Source organism: Chiloscyllium plagiosum, chromosome 18, assembly GCF_004010195.1.
Source record: "Chiloscyllium plagiosum isolate BGI_BamShark_2017 chromosome 18, ASM401019v2, whole genome shotgun sequence".
NCBI lineage: Eukaryota > Metazoa > Chordata > Chondrichthyes > Orectolobiformes > Hemiscylliidae > Chiloscyllium > Chiloscyllium plagiosum.
In genome coordinates, this window is record NC_057727.1 from 9,179,077 (window position 1) to 9,196,268 (window position 17,192).

At 43.4% G+C, this 17,192-nt stretch overlaps 1 protein-coding gene across 4 annotated transcripts in view; it reads right to left on the minus strand.

Moving 5' to 3' along the window:
• Window positions 1-17,192, minus strand: part of si:ch211-161c3.6 (high mobility group AT-hook 2b) — a 222,959-nt gene that overhangs the window by 153,717 nt on the left and 52,050 nt on the right. For 3 of the 4 annotated variants that reach the window (XM_043707659.1, XM_043707656.1, XM_043707657.1), the window contains exon 2: window positions 3,372-3,684. In XM_043707659.1, coding sequence (XP_043563594.1) covers window positions 3,372-3,491 — 120 coding nt within the window. In that variant the 5' untranslated portion in view covers window positions 3,492-3,684. Of the gene's footprint in view, window positions 1-3,371; window positions 3,685-14,527; window positions 14,564-17,192 lie in introns of those variants that run through there. The other variant, XM_043707658.1, reaches the window with a different exon arrangement.

Below are 17,192 nucleotides of genomic sequence, written 5' to 3' on the forward strand. Positions count from 1 at the left end.
TGGAAAGTCTATCACCCCCCAGTGTCTGTACCCCCCCCCCCCGCCTCACAGTGTCTGGAATAGTGAAGCACACTGTGTCTGATGGTCAAGCATTTTACATTCCTAACCTCCATTGCCTCAATATCCAGCATTCACACCTTATTGGTTACCCTCTGTCAGGTTCACCGTCTTATTTGGGACTCACAATTAGGGTGGCACGATGGCTCAGTGGTTAGGACTGCAGCCTCACAGCGCCAGGTACCGGTGTTTGATCCCACCCTCGGGTGAATGGCTGTGTGGAGTTTGCACATCCTCCCTCAATTTGTGTGGGTTTCCTCTGGGTGCTCTGGTTTCCTCCCTCAGTCCAAAGATGTGCAGGTTAGGGTGGATTGGCCAATCCAAAGTGCCCCACAGTGTCCAGGGATGTGTCGGCTAGGTGGATTAGTCATGGGCAATGCAGGTTTATGAAGATAGGTTGTGGGTGGGATGGTTTTTTGAGGGACAGTGCAGACTTGATGGGCCATCTGCATTATGGGCTGAGAGTGTAGTGCTGGAAAAGCACAGCACTAAGTTTTTCTGATGAAGAGCTTATTCCCGAAACATCGATTCTCCTGCTCCTCAGATGCTGCCTGACCTGTTGTGCTTTTCCAGCACTACACTCTTGACTCTAATCTCCAGCATCTGCAGTCCTCACTTTCTCCCATCTGCATTTTGGGAATTCTAATAAAAGTTTTAAGACCAACCACAGGTCCGGTTTCTCTCTCTGAACACGTTGCCAGACCTGCTGAGGATTGCCAAAAGTTTCTGGATTTACCTCTTATGGTAAACTGGTCTGGCCAGTATAGGAATTCTTGTCATTCATTAATGGGATGTCCGCAGTGCTTGTTCTAACTAATTAATATTACTGGACCATGATAAACTGGAACATGGAACCGTTTAGACAGGAGATTTATCATGTGAATTGTTGTCATCAAAAACTTTAAAAAGTCCTAGAGAAAGTGGTTTGCCGATTATATCTAAATGTCAAACGATTCTGTGCAATGAGAGTTCAGTTTAAGGAGAGATAAGAAATGGGTTTCATGGACTGATTGTTGGACAAACAGATTCTAATCACCCCAGGATCTGTCCTGAAGGTGGACAAGCGACAGCCTATGAACTAAAGTTTCTTTTTCAGTACACACGCATGCACGCGTACACATGCGCATCTTCTGTCATTCTTTGACTGTTAGCAAGTGAATCTTATTGACAGGAAAACAATGGCACAGTGCGAGTTGAAAACATTCTATCTTCTGCAGTCAAAGCCTTGACAAGTGGAGGTGTTGTTCCTAGTTCCCCACGATATCGCTGCAGAGCTAGTTCGACTTTTCTTGGATATGAATGAATGTATGGACGGGATTAAGGGGATATAGTTTAAACCTGTACAGTAGTTTAGTTAATAATTTTGCTGATTGTTTAACAAATATACGTGTTCTGACTAAAGGAGTCATTTTTGAGTTATTGACGAAACCTGGTGAGACATTTTTGTTCTCAAAATCAGGAATAAGGAGAAACAATTGACCAATCTTGATCAAATAATGCATTTACATTTTTGGCCTGGCTTAAGGAATTGTTGAGCTTAATTACCAGAGTATTCCTCCTGTAAGGGTCATCACACTCGCTAGGCCCTGATTGCTCTCCAAGGTGCTGGTGAGCTGCTTCGTTGAATCACTGCTGGGATTGGAAGGAGATACACCCACAATGTCATTAGAGAGAGAGGTCCAGAACTTTGGTCCAGCAACACTGAAGGAACAGCGATATATTTCCAAGTCAGGAGAATGAGTGACTTGGAATGGAACTTGTTAGTGGTGGTGTTCCCATATTCCAATTATTTACAATTTAAAGTAATAACTTGGATGTGTGTTCTGAATGTACTACAGCCAAATCTGCAGATGATACTAAAATAGTCAGTTGCAATAAAGACATTTACAAATGGATTCGGACAGGTTAGGTGAATGGGCCAAAATACGGCAGATTGAGTTAAACGTGATTAAGTGTGAGGTTATCCATTTTGCTCAGAAGAGAAAAATGCAACTTATTATCCAAGTGGAGGGAAATTTCAGAGTGCTTCAGTGCAGAGGGATCTGGGTGTCTTAGTGTATGAATTAGTGCTAGAAACTAGTATGCAGGTACAGTGGGTTGTAAGGAAGGCAAAGGGAATTTGGACATTTATTGCTAGAGGAAAAGAGTAATCTCAAATTTTTAACATTTGCCTGTACGTGTGTTTTTGTTTTTGCCGCTGTTTACTTATTATTTACTATCTACGCTATTTAACTCTGTGAGCTGCCTGTATTGCTCGCAAGACAAAGCTTTTCACTGTGCCTCACGTGACAATAAATTCAATTCAATTCATAAACATAAGCAAGTGTTGTTGCAACTGTACAACTCATTAGTGTGAATGCATCTGGAGTACTGAGTATAGCTTTAATCCCGTTATCCAAGGAGAGATGTCATTGCTTTGGAGGCAGTCCAGAAAAGGTTCACTCGATTGATTGCAGAGGTCAGGGCTTGTCTAATAAACAGAGGTTGAGCAGTTTAGGTGTAAACTCTCTGGAGTTAAGAGGAATGAGAGGAGTTCTAATTGAGGAATAAAAGACACCAAAGGGGATTGACAAATTGGACGGAGAGAAGGTCTTTCCTCTCATGGGGGCAATGTAGAACAAGAGGTCGTAGTTTTAGGATAAGGGGTGGCAGATTTATTACAGAGATGAGGAGAAATTACTGCTCTCAAAGGGCGGTGAAGCTGTGGAATTTATTACCCCAGAATGCAGGAGATGCTGAGACACTGAATAAATTGAAGGAGATAGACAGATTTTTAATTTGTAATGGGTTAAAGGTTATGCAGAACAAAAAGGAAAGTGGAGCAGAGGCCGAGATGGGGTCAGCCATAACCTGTCAAATGGCGGAGCAGGCTTGAGGGGGATGAATTGCCAGTTCCTTGTCCTTATGTATCTGATGCCCTTCGAAGTGATAGATGACGTAATTGTGCTTTCAATGGAGCCTTGGTGAGTTACTGCTGTGGACCTTGTGGATGGGTTCACGCTGTTGTCATTATGTGTCAGTGGTGAAGGGGGTAAATATTAAAGGTGGTGGATGGGGTGCCAATCAAGTGGGCTACTTTGTCCTGGATGCTATTGGGCACCTTGAATGCTTGTAGAGTTCCACCCATCCAGGCAGATGGATGCCAAATTGACTTTGTTGAGTGATTCTCCAGCAAAGAGGAGGTAAGGGATTGATTTTTGTGGTGTAAATTGTCAGACACACAGAAGCATGCTTGGATCTGTCCTGGAGATGGCCAAGTCAGTGTTACCCGATGAAGGTACTGCTTGTGTTGCTATGGAAACCCAAAGGCTTACTTGAGGCTGCTTCTTGGGCCTTCCTCGTCCTCTCCTCACGGGTTCAGCTGCTGGAGCAGGCTGTTTGGCAGCTGCTGCGGCCTGTCTGGATGGTCCCTCTCTTGCCCCGCTGTTGCTCATTGCTCTTTTCGTTTGGCTGGGGTGGGGAGCTGGGGGGGTGGGGGGTGGGGGGGGGGAAGAGACTTCCTGAGATCTTCAGAACAAAAGAGGGCGGGAGCTGATGCTGCAATGACGACTGTTTGCCCAAGAGTTGGAAGGCCCCACACCTGAGCAAAAGGCTGACTCTTCAATCCAGTTAAAAAAGAAACGTTACCTAAAAGAGAAAGAAAAATCGGTCAATGCCTAATTCTGACGACAACTTCTATCCAGACAGACTTTGTGTAGCAAAAGATGGTTCCCACCCTTCCTTCACCAAGCGGTTTATAAGAAATTGAAGATCAACTTATAGACAAACGTGATGATGGAAAGCACAGCCAAAGAGGCAGATACTTAGAAAGGACCTTTAGAAGATGAAGATGGGAAAAGAGGGGCATTAAGGAGGAAGAAAGGGCTCCAGATTACTGTTGTTCCAGAGGGCTCCACCACTAGTAAGCATTGATGGGGCAGCAGCTGAATGTACTTATTGTACAAAGATATCATACCCATACAACAAAGTCACATAACCCTCAGAGAGAGAAAAATTCTCATCTCAGTCCTAAAAGGGTGATTTTCAAACAGTGCCCCCAGTTCCGGACTCAGGAAACTTTCTCTTTCTTTGTCCACCTTGTCAAGATCACTCAAGATATTGCAAACTTCAGATTTGATGTCCTTATTTATAGAGAATTACAGATGTCCTTATTTCTGGAGAAAAATACTTGCATTGGAAACAGCTCAGAAAAAGTACGCAAGGCTGATTCCAGAGACAAAGGCAATGTCTTAGGAGGAAATATTGAGCAACTTATTCATTCTTTCATTGCAGTTTAGCAGGAGGATGACATTATTGAAAATTAATATTCAGATAGTGGCCGACAGATGCTGGTAGGTTGTTTTCCCTCGTGGGAGATTCTTGAACAAAAAGAGCATAATTTCAGGATAAGAAGTTTCCAAGTTAGCAATGAAGAGAAGTTTCCACTCCCAGAGCATCATGAATCTTTGGAAATCTGTAAGAGACCTGGGTCATTGAGCAGTTGAATACCAAAATGGAATGGTCATTGATCTATAGATCTATGTGCAATGGGTATCTGGTGAACTTGAGGCCAAGATTGGGTCACCTAGAATACACTGAATTGCAAAGGGGCTGAATGGTCTCTTCTCCTCCTATTTCTGACTGTGGAAAGGAATGGGGACACATAGTAATGAGAGTCAGGAGGAGTTGGTGGGTTAAAGCTTGGCGTAGCCTGAAACAAGGAGGTCTCATGTGGGGAAAAAGAAGAACTAAGACTTTAAAGGAAATTGAGGAGAGAGAGTGATGAGGAGGACGAGGAGCTTGGTTGGACTGTCTGAACAGATTTGTAGAGAATGAAATGTTTTCCATACCCAACTCTCTATTTTTTGATCTGTGTCATGTTAGGCAACAATCCAGTCGTCATGATATTGCATCTGCTCCAATCACTGACCAAATGGTTACATTTATGTTAAAGTCTGGCTAGGGACCAGCAGGTTTGTTTTCAAAGTGTGAGATCCAGTAGCTATACTAAGGAATAAAGCCACAAGATTCCGTGGCTTTGGACAAACAGTGACACATTCTACTATACTATGTCAGAACTATAACACAATCCCGAGGGCATATGTATTTCCAACAGCCAGAATACAGGTGTTAGGTATGGGTAATAGATTGTGGTCAAATACCGCACAAAATAATTAGTGCAATTAAGACAGATTCCCCCCTGATTTCTCAATACACACCCTCCACCCACCCCCGGTCAGGTTGTAATGATGCAATTGGTCATGAAAATGATTCCTGAAGAAGGGCCTGTGCCCGAAACGTCGAATCTCCTGTTCCCTGGATGCTGCCTGACCTGCTGTGCTGTTCCAGCAATAAAGTTTCAACTTTGATCTCCAGCATCTGCAGACCTCACTTTCTCCATGAAAATGTACTAAATTTCCCAACGGATCGCGATTCTTCACTTTTGCTGATTTAGCTTTGAAATTCCTTTTCTAGAGCTGTTCACCCATGGCTAATTCAATGCCTGCTCCCCTTCTAGATCATTACCCTCCTTTCCTGGATCTATGCTCCCCCATGCCTGTACGTCAAAACTGCACTTCAATAGTTCACAAAGAAAGCCTGAGACTTCGCAGACAGCTAGCTTCACCGATCTAGAGCTGCCCCTGGGAATTCCACCATCCCCCCCGCCCCCAGCCCCACTTTCAAGACAACTCCATCTCTGAGCCAAACTGAAGCATTAATGCTAGCAGCCTGTTTCCATGACCCTCACATCTTCCTCCAAAAGAGAGGAACAGTGAACGTCCCAAGTTATTAGCTCCGCAGGATTAGTTTTGAGTTCTGACTCCAACACTTCACTGTATGCTAATTCCTAGAACCTCTCCCTGAGTTCTGACTGCAGTGAGGAATTCAACTGCTCTGGACTCCTTCCTAATCCCATTCATAGAAATGGTGTAGTTCAACTGGCTTCCCAGCAACACAACTAACTGCAGCACTTCTAACATTGTTGGAGTCTGCAGATGTTGGAATCTGGACTGAAAGCAACAAATTGCTGGAGATCACAGCAGGTCAGGCAGCATCCATGGGGAGAAAGCAAGCTAACATTTCGAGTCTAGGTGGCTTGCTTTCTCTCCATGGAAGCTGCCTGACCTCATGTGACCTTCAGTAATTTTTGTTTTCATTCCTAACATTGTCTTCATCTAAAATCCTTACTCTGTGCCTGTGACCTTTGAAGAAACAGGAATTGCCCGAGTTGACCCTTGGAAAACCTTATAACTGGCCCTCCCCTGTTGCTGGGCAGAATTGAATATTGTCACCATGCATCTCTTGGAGAATTCTGTACCATAAATGTTACTGGTCATAAAATGCTGACTTGCTCAGTACAAAAAAAAGGATACAAATAGAGGAATTTGTTGCACATCACTAAGGTGGCTTACGCTTGAGTTGCATCAGATGGCTCAAATTGTTTTACCACAGGAATCCCTTCACACTGCAAAGCCCTTCTGTTGCTCTATGCATTTTTACAGACTGGCATCTTAAAATGGATTAAGCAGGCACTAACAAAAGGGACCTCTGCAAATGGTTTGCATGGGAAGAAAGGCTTTATTCTCCTTTCAGGAAAGAAAGCAGAGCTTTAACAAGAACCTAGCCAGGCCACACTTCAGAGAAACTGTATAAAATGGGAGAGAGAAAAAAAAACCCAGTTGACACATTGCAATACTAGCAAGATTAGACGTCCAGTCACTCACAAATTTCCCCTTCCCACACAGTTGTCTCGTTCTGAAGTATGAAGTACACAGTTTGTGTGTATTTTCCTAGTACCTTGAACATTATGAATGTTCCTGTTGCGTTACAGAATTGATAAATAACCTATGTTACTCTGCATATGGTTTTAATTGCATCAATGAGAAATCTTTAAAGGCAACGGGCATTGACTGAGTGTGTTAATCTGATTAATTAAGAGTCATTAGGGATGATGCACTGCAACACCAATATTCAGTCCATGATTCAAAAGGTTAATGGTCTTAAATGTTTATTGCTTTTTTTGTCCCCTTCTCATTTCCCTTAAGGCTAACAACTAGCAGAGATGAAGAATGGATCATTTCCTGCTGTACATTTTGTAACACTTCTGTCCTTATTCTCCTAGGACGGGTTAACAAAGGTAGTGAACATGAATGCTTATTGGGGGGGGGGGGGGGAAACAGTCTAACGTAGGGTCAAGGTTCACAAATACCTATTATTATTAACTTTCTTGTGTTAAAGTCAGACATCACACGACACCAGGTTATAGTCCAACAGGTTTACTTTAAATCACAAGTTTGTGGTTTCAAATAAACCTAGTGGATTACACCCTGGTATTGTGTGACGTCTGACTTTGTCCACACCAGTCCAACACTGGCACCTCCATGTAACGGCTACCATTTCTTGTGTTATTTATCTGCGTGTCTCCCTCTGTTCAGTTTTTCCGACAGTCTCGGGAACGAGAATCATTCTTCTGTCAATTACCTTCAGGAACAAAAAACTGGATTACTGCCTTTGTGGAATGGACCTCTCCCTTGTCTGAAAGATTTGTGAGGAGGACTCATGATTCCAGTCAATGCCTACCTCTGGAATGGGCTCTAGGCTCCATCTAGTCTTGCACCTAGCTCACATTTTTCATCCAGCTTCACTTTTTTTCCCACGGTATCCATGTTTTTGTCGCTGCTGTCCACCATCTTGCTCACCCAGATTCCCATATCTACCCATTGCTAGTGGCTGGGGTCGCATATTCTTGATGGGTGAACCTTCACAGGAGGTGAGTTCTACATTTTTTTTTTGATTGGAGGGGACAATCCTGAAGTTGACCACTCCTCATTGACTCTCCAAGATTAAATACATGAAACCATCAATAAACAATCATCAGTCTGAGCTGAAATTAACAATGGCATTGCAACTTAGATCTGCATCTTCAGGTTGATTCACATTCTTTCGGAAATATCAAAAGTCCCCAGCAGATTATCCAGCTCGGGTGAAAAAAAAGAGAAAAAAACACCAGACACGGGAATACAAAAGTGAACTATATTTCAGGTAACTGCTTTGGTGTAATGAGAGAAAGAAAGATGGGTTGGTAATAGTAGAACTGGAAGACTCTCTCTCTGTTTCTCAGTCTTTCAACACAACACCTGGTTAAAAAGCAAACTCAAGAAATAACTACTCACTAAGAACTAAAAGATATTGACAAATTCCACAAGTGCTGAGGATACAAATAATTAATTAAATAACAATGGTCTCAGCTTAAATCCTCACACCTTAAGGACTCCAAAATATTTTTACTCTTGACTTTTCTTTTTGTACTGACCACCCTTCCTCTTTTTGATGTCATATCGTGTGTTTGTGTATTTGATGGAATATTGTGTTATTCTTCCCAGAGCTAGTAATTAATACAATACCTCTTTCATGCTAGAAAATCTTTGTAATTGACTTTTTAATTTTGACTTTCATTGAAATGTGATTTAGTGGTGCTCTGAAAAGAATTAAAAATATTTCTTGTGGCTAATAAAGGAGGTCATCGATTTAACCTTAACTAGCCATAACAGCATTCAAAGATGCTGATGTATCACCTCTGCGCTCACTGACTCAAGATCCAACAACAGCCCAAACTTTACAAATTCCATCCTCTCATTCAAAAACCTTCATGATCTCAACCACTCTCTCTCACCCCTCGATCCATGAGCTCAAGTGTTCAGACTCCTGCAATTATGAATGCTTGATCATTTCAAACTCTTCTCACTCTCTGTCATTGGCCACACCTTCAGCTGCTTGGACCCTAAGTTAGATGGAACTTGGCCTTTCTTTATGTAGCATAAAGGACTTGCTGCCCTTAGAAGGTGGTGCTAGATCTTTTGCATGTGTAACCATAGATTTTCACAAGAGTGTAGTGGGTGTCTTGCACTCAAACAGCCTGTCTTGTGTTATATAATGACTTTAACACAAAGTACCTCACAGACGCATTTAGATTAGATTAGATTCCCTACAGTATGGAAACAGGCTCTCTGGCACAAGTCCACATTGTACCAAGAGTACCCACCCAGACCCACTTCCATCTGACTAATGCACCTAACACTACGGGCAGTGTAGCATGGCTAATTTACCTGACCTGCACATCTTTGAACTGTGGGAGGAAACCGGAGCAACCGGAGGAAACCCACGCAGATACGGGGAGAGTGTGCAAACTCCACACAGACAGTCACTCGAGGCTGGAATCGAACCTAGGATCCTGGTGCTGTGAGGCAGCAATGCTAACCACCAAGCCACCGTGCCGCCCAAATATTTACACAAACTATGATGCAGAAAAATGCATTGGCATACTGGCGATTTTGGAGAGAAGGAGGAAGGCAAGATGCAGAGGTGTAGAGGTTAGGAGAGGGAATTCGAGAGCCTGACATGTAGTCAGCTGAAGGCATGGTCCCCAATCGTGAAGTGATTAATTAAAACGTGGGGTGCTCACAAAACTAAAATTGGAAAAGTGCAGAGATCTCAGATTATGGGGCTGCAGGAGATTAAAGAGACGGGCAAGGAATGAAGTCATGTGTCGATGTGCAAACAAGGATAAAGAATTCAAAACAGAGGATATTGCTTGACCAATGTAGTTCAACAAGCACAGGACTGATGGGGTAAGGGGACTAGGTACAAGTTAAGGCAAGAGCAGCAGCATTTCGGGAACCCTTAAGAACATGACAGATCAGTCAAGAGTCCAATGGAAAACCATATGATGTTTGAGTAATCGTTGATTCCATGTAAAAGTCAACTCTCCCCCACTGGTGTAAATCTACTTAAATCATATGATAGCACCCCCACTAGGGCAGCTGTTCAGATCCTCATGTCTGCATACGCCAACATGTAATTCCTAGGTGACCACCTTTTAAAATTCATTTATGGGATGTGGGCAGTTATTGGTTGTCCCTAGTTGTCCCTTGAGAAGGTGGTGATCACCTACTGCCCTGAATCGCTGCAGTCCACATGCAGTACGTTGACCCACAATGCCTTCGAATTCCAGGATTTTGACCCAGCGACAGTGAAGAAATGGTGATAAATTTCCAAGTCTTTGTTCTGGATGGTGTCAAGCATTTTGAGAGTTGTTGGAGCTGCACCCATCCAGCCAAGTGGTGGGTGCTCCATCTGACTTGTGCCTTGTAGATGGTGGACAGGGCTTTGGGGAGTCAGGAGGTGAGTTACTCGCTGCAGTGTTCCTAGCCTCTGACCTTGTAGTTACTGTGTTTATGGGGCAAGACCAATTGAGTTCCTGGTCAATGGTAACCCCAAAATGTTGATAGTGATGGTAACAGTTGAATATCAAGGAGTGATGGTTAGATTGTCTCTAACTGGTGATGTTGAAACTTTATTGCTGGAACAGCACAGCAGGTCAGGCAGCATCCAGGGAACAGGAGATTCGACGTTTCGGGCACAGGCCCTTCTTCGGCCTGTGCCCGAAACGTCGAATCTCCTGTTCCCTGGATGCTGCCTGACCTGCTGTGCTGTTCCAGCAATAAAGTTTCAACTTTGATCTCCAGCATCTGCAGACCTCACTTTCTCCTCTAACTGGTGATGGTCATTGCTTGGCAATTGTGTGGTATGAATGTTATTTGCCACTTGTCAACCCAAGCCTGGATATTGTCCTCGATCTTGTTGCATTTGGACATGGACTGCTTCAGTACCTGAGGAGTCCTGAATGGTGCTGAATATTGTGCAGTCATCAGCGAACATTCCCATTTCTCACCTTATGATGGAGGGAAGGTCATTGTTGAAGTAGTTGAAGATGGTTGGGTCTAGGACACTACCCTGAGGAATTCATGCAGAGACGTCCTGGAGCTGACATGACAAACCTCCAATGACTGCAAGCATCTTCCCATGTAGCAGGTATAATTCCAACCAGCCAGGAGGTTGCCCCAGTACCCAGTGATTTCAGTTTTGCTAGGGCTACTCGATGCCTTACTCGGTCAAATACAGCCTTGAGGTTGAGGGCTGTCACTCTCCCCTCACCCCTGGAACTCAGCTCTTTTGTCCAGGTTTAAACCAAGGCTGTAATGAGGTCAGGAGCTGAGTGTCCCTGGCAGAACCCAAACTGGGTAAACTGAATGCGCATTGCATTCCTAACTCTCCTGCCCGCTAACATGGGTATCAGGAAGGAAAGATTGATACACGTCATAGTTTAAGCTTAAAATTCGAAAATGAAATAAAGGACTGCAGATGCTGAAAATCTGAAACAAAAATCTAAACAGCTGGAGAAACTCAGCAGCTCCTGCAGCATCTGTGGAGGGAAAGTGAAATTAACAATTTGAGTGCTTTCTTCAGAAGAATCATATACAATGGTTTCAGTCTTCCCAATGTTTAATTGGAGACCATTTCTCGTTGTACTGCACAGGATGTCAGACAATCAATCTGATAATGTACTCACAGTGGAGGGAGTCGAGTGAGGCGACAGCGAGGAAGAGCTGAGTGCTTCCAGTTCTTATGATCTCAGCTGACGTTATTACTGGACAAGTCAGATCCCAGAATGAACTCTGGCTTGTTTGATCTTATTTTACTTTTAATTTTTATTTAAAAAGGCAGTCTTTCACTGAAACATAACCTCACAAGGCTGCAAGATTGGCTTTTAACAATAACGCGGAAGTGCATGACACAAAAGAAAAAGAAAGAAAATACGCCAAGCAATCTAAATATATCACAGTTTGGAAAGATTTCAAAAGCACAGCATAATAAAAGTCTCTTTACAGTTTAATCATACGCCTGAGAAACTTCCCTTCCCTGTAGGTATCTGGTGGGTTGACCAAATTATTTCTTCTCAGTTCTGGTCCTGTAAGCTGTGAAATCTCTTTCTTATATGTTCATACAATTGAGAGCATAGACTTTCTCAGTATTTCAATAATCCACAGAGTTCTGGCCAAATACGTTACCGAGGCAACTTATTTCCTTAACTGCTTTTTACACAAATCTCCTTTTGTACATGAAACTTAAAAAAAACCCTCATGGAATGCAGGTGTCACTGGCTGGGCCCCGTATTTATTGCCCGTCCCTAGTTGATCCTTGAGAAGGTGGTGGTAAGCTGCAGTCTTGAATTGCTACTGCCCATGTGCTATGGGTAGACCCATAATGCTGTTAGGAAGCAAGTTCCAGGATTTTGACCCAATGACCCAATGGCAAAAAGGGGACATGAAATAGGTTTGGCAAATAGGGTTAAGGAGAATCCAAAAGGTTTTTATAAATACATTAATGACAAAAGGGTAACTAGGGAGCGAATACAGCCCCTTAAAGGTCAGCAAGGCAGCCTTTGTGTGGAGCTGCAGGAGATGAGCAAGGCAGCCTTTGTGTGGAGCTGCAGGAGATGGGGAAGATATTAAATGAGTATTTTGCATCATTATTTACTGTGGAAAAGGACATGAAAGATATAGAATGTGGGGAAATAGATGGTGACACCTTGAAAAAATGTCCATATTACAGAGGAGGAAGTGATGGATGTCTTGAAATGCATAAAGGTGGATAAATTCCCAGGAGCTAATGGGGTGTATCCTCGAACTCTGTGGGAAGCTAGAGAAATGATTGCTGGGCCCCTTGCTGAGATATTTGTATCATCGATAGTCACAGGTGAGGCGCCAGAAGACTGAGGTTGGCTAACGTGGTGCCACTGTTTAAGAAGGGTGGTAAGGACAAGCCAGGGAACTATAGACCAGTGAACCTGACCTCAGTGGTGGGCAAGTTGTTGGAGGCAAGGCAAGGACTGATTCGGGACAGTCAACATGACTTATTCGTGGGAAATCAAGTCTCACAAACTTGATTGAGTTTTTTGACGAAGTAACAAAGAGGATTGATGAGGGCAGAGCGATAGATGTGATCTATGTGGACTTCAGTAAGGCGTTCGACAAAGTTCCCCATGGGAGACTGGTTAGCAAGGTTAGATCTCATGGAATACAGGGAGAACTATCCATTTGGATACAGAACTGACAGAGGGTGGTGGTGGAGGGTTGTTTTTCAGACTGGAGGCCTGTGACCAGTGGAGTGCCACAAGGATCGGTGCTGGGTCCTCTACTTTTCATCATTGACACAAATGGCTTGGATGCGAGCATAAGAGGTACAGTTAGTAAGTTTGCAGATGACACCAAAATTGGAGGTGTAGTGGACAGCGAAGAGGGATACCTCAGATTACAACAGGATCTGGACCAGCTGGGCCAATGGGCTGAGAAGTGGCAGATGGAGTTTAATTTAGATAAATGTGAGGTGCTGCATTTTGGGAAAGCAAATCTTAGCAGGACTCATACAATTAATGGTAAGGTGCAGGTTCATAGCTCCTTGAAAGTGGAGTTGCAGATAGACGGGATAGTGAAGAAGGTGTTTGGTATACTTTCCTTTAATGGTCAGAGTATTGAGTACAGGAGCTGGGAGGTCATGTTGCAGCTGTACAGGACATTGGTTAGGCCACTGTTGGAATATTACGTGCAATTCTGGTCTCCTTCCTATCAGAAAGATGTTGTGAAACTTGAAAGGGTTCAGAAAAGATTTACAAGAATGTTGCCAGGGTTGGAGGATTTGAGCTACAGACAGATGCTGAATAGGCTGGGGCTGTTTTCCCTGGAGCATCGGAGGCTGAGGGGTTCATAAAATCATGAGGGGCATGGATAGGGTAAATAGACATGGTATCTTCCCTGGAGTGGGGGAGTCCCGAACTAGAGGGCATGGTTTTAGGGCGAGAGGGGAAAGATATAAAAGGGACCTAAGGAGCAACTTTTTCACATAGTGGGTGGTGCAGATATGGAATGAGCTGCCAGAGAAAATGGTGGAGGCTGGGACAATTACAGCATTTAAGAGGCATCTGGATGGGTATATGAATAGGAAAGGTTTAGAGGGATATGGGCCAAATGCTGGCAAACGGGACTAGATTGGGTTAGGATATCTGGTTGGCATGGATGAGTTGGACCGAAGGGTCTATGACTCTGAAGGAATGGGTAGTTTGGAGGGGGACTTGCTGGTGGTGGGTGTGGGGGGGGATGGGGTGTTCCCATGTATCTGCTGACCTCGTTTTTGGAAATGGAGGCGGTCCACTGCATAGAGACACCCGCCATGGACTGAACCAAATGAAATGGAACCCAAACATTTTGGAACTAAACTGAGAAAAATAAGTTGCTGATCCTACATTCTGCTTCATGAATGGCTTTATGATCTTTCTCTCCTGACATAAACCACAGCACAACAAACTTCCATTCGCACTCCTGGAGGCTTGCGGTTACCTGATCTCAGACATGTACTGTAGTCGCTTGAAAGTCATAGTTCTGGAAAGACTGATCTAATTAATTAGAAACCCCTTCACAAAAAAACAAATCCAAAGTCTAAACAAATGTTGCTAATACATGGCACATCTCTGGTCAGACAGCATACACGTTGATACGACAGAGATAACCGATTTAAGAACATCTAATTTACAAACACAATCCCATACAGGGTTGTAACTTTAAATATCTGACATGTGAACATTTCTTGTACTTACAAATTTCTATTGTCCTGCATTATTTTCTGATTTGCCTACAATTTGCCTTGTGAATGGATTCAGGAACAGAACCTATTCACAACCAGGGGACTGTCTGTATTGCTGCACATCCACATGGGCCTCCAGTAACTGCACTTCTCCAATAGGGGTCACTGGATAGCCATCAAGGAGGGGAGCATCATCTGATTTACTCCTCCCTGTCTCCCGGGTAACAGATGTACACTCATTAGCAAGGATCAAACTTAACCAATTGGGGCAAGATCAATTCTTTGAACATCCAATTGCAAAAGTGAGGAATAAAATCAGTCAGTCGGGAAAAGTCCCTTTCTGAAAGATATTTCGGTTAGAACAGTACCAATCATTCCAATACAATTTTGTGGAAAAGTAAACATCTTGCAGCTTTAAGGGAGGCCATTTGGCCCATTCAACCTGCGCTGGTTTTAAAGCAGCTGTCCAATTAGACCAACCACTCCCTGAGAAATGTTTCCTTTTCTAGCATTTATCCAGTTACATTTTGAAAACCAGGGAGAATAGTGGAAATTAGATTAGATTCCCTACAGTATGGAAACAGGCCCTTTGGCCCAACAAGTCCACACTGACTCTCTGAAGAGTAACCCACCCAGACCCATTTTCCTCTGACTAATGCACCTAACACCACGGGCAATTTAGCATGGCCACTTCACCTAATCTTTGGACTGTGGACGGAAAGCGGAGCACCCGGAGGAAACCCACGCAGACACGGGGAGAACGTGCAAACTCCACACAGTCAGTCACCCGAGGCTGGAATCGAACCTGGGACCCTGGTGCTGTGAGGCAGCAGTGCTAACCACTGAGCCACCATGCTGCCCCTTCATAATCTTTCAAGTCTTACATTCCAGATCACAATCACTGAAAAAAATGCATTTACTTCAAAATGGCATCGCCAGATCTCCAACGTTCTATCCAATGCAATGACAGACAAAATACCATTTCCTCTTTAAGGTACTGGGCGAGCAGAGGTATTTAATAGACTGTAAAAAATGAGCAAAGGTTTCACTTTGTGTAAATTAAGCTCCGTTTAGCTGGTGAAGCAGAAACATAATGGACTGGCACTAGGAGGAGGAAGATGAATGATCTTCAGTAGTGACGGGGCTCTGTGGGCCTGACCAGTCTGTTTGATCCCTCACGCGTATCACAAATCCAATTGGTTAATCATTACATTGGTGCTGTACAATAAAGACTAGCTCCACTGTCAGTGAACTCATCTGCTGGTCCCAGAGTGTGCTTACCAATTCATCCAATTGCTTCACACAGTGCCCTTTCCTAATCACTTACCTGTCTCACAGTGTCCCTTCCAAATCACTCACCTGTCTTACAATGCCCCTTTCCAATTCATTCCTGTCTCACAATGCATCTTTCCAATTCACTCACCTCTCTCATAGTGCCCCTCCCAAATTTACCTGCCTGGTCTTCAGACAACTCCAATAGCTCAGTAAAGTCCCTTTTCACAAAAACATACTAGCTCCATCAGATTACTTTGAAACTACCTGAATGCCCTCTTATAACTTTATTAAAATGATCTAACAATTTCTCTACGGCAGATGTTAAGCTAACTACCCAGATGTTTCCTGCTCGCTGCATCCCTCCCTTTTTGAGTAAAGAAAATCTCCTTGCCACCTTCCAATTTAATGGGACCTTCACCAAATCCAGGGAGTTTTGGAAAATTAAAACCCGTGCGTTTGTTAGGTATTTCTTTCAAGAGCCAGGAGCTTGTTAGCTGTAGCTCCAACAGTTTACTTGATATCACTTCTTTGGTGAATGTGGTTTTCTCTTACCCCTCGGTTGGTGCTGCTTCTGGAATGCTCCTTGTGTACTTTATTGTGAAAACTAATGTAAAATACCTGTTCAATTCATCTGTCACACCTTTAGTTTCCATTTCAGGTATACAATCCATTGCACAAAATCCTTGGGGGGGGGGCCAGTTGTTTTCTCGGAATACAGAATTTTTCGGATTTCAAAATAAATGACATTTTCACAGTGAAATAGAGAAAAGAAAATGACCTAACAGCAGGTGCCCATGTGAACAGTACAAGCTCCGAGACGCAATTGATGCCTCCCAGTGCTGGGCCATGCTGTCATGTCGCACCTGAGTGACGTGGTTCAAGTGGATGTGGAGTTGGGTCACCTGTTCACACGCCAAAATGACGCTCTACACGCCACAAAAAAATGTTGGATTTCAGAGCTTTTCGGATTTCAGAATTTCAGATAAAGGATTGTATATCTGTATTAATTCTCCATACTTAGTTTCTTTGGACCAATGCTCATATTGTTAACTTGCCTTTTTAAAATATTTATATCTTCTTTCATACTTCTAACTAGATTTCTCCCATATGAAAGAAAAAAATTATAATATCAATTTTTAAAAACCTATTTTTAATATATTCTGCCCATATAGACTGGATGACATATTACATCTTTTTAACAAGATAGAACATAGAACATAGAACAATACAGCACAGAACAGGCCCTTCGGCCCACGATGTTGTGCCGAACATTTGTCCTAGCTTAAGCACCCATCCATGTACCTATCCAATTGCCGCTTAAAGATGTTGGCATAAGCAGTATCAGAGCTTAAAAATGTGTTGCTGGAAAAGCGCAGCAGGTCAGGCAGCATCCAAGGAGCAGG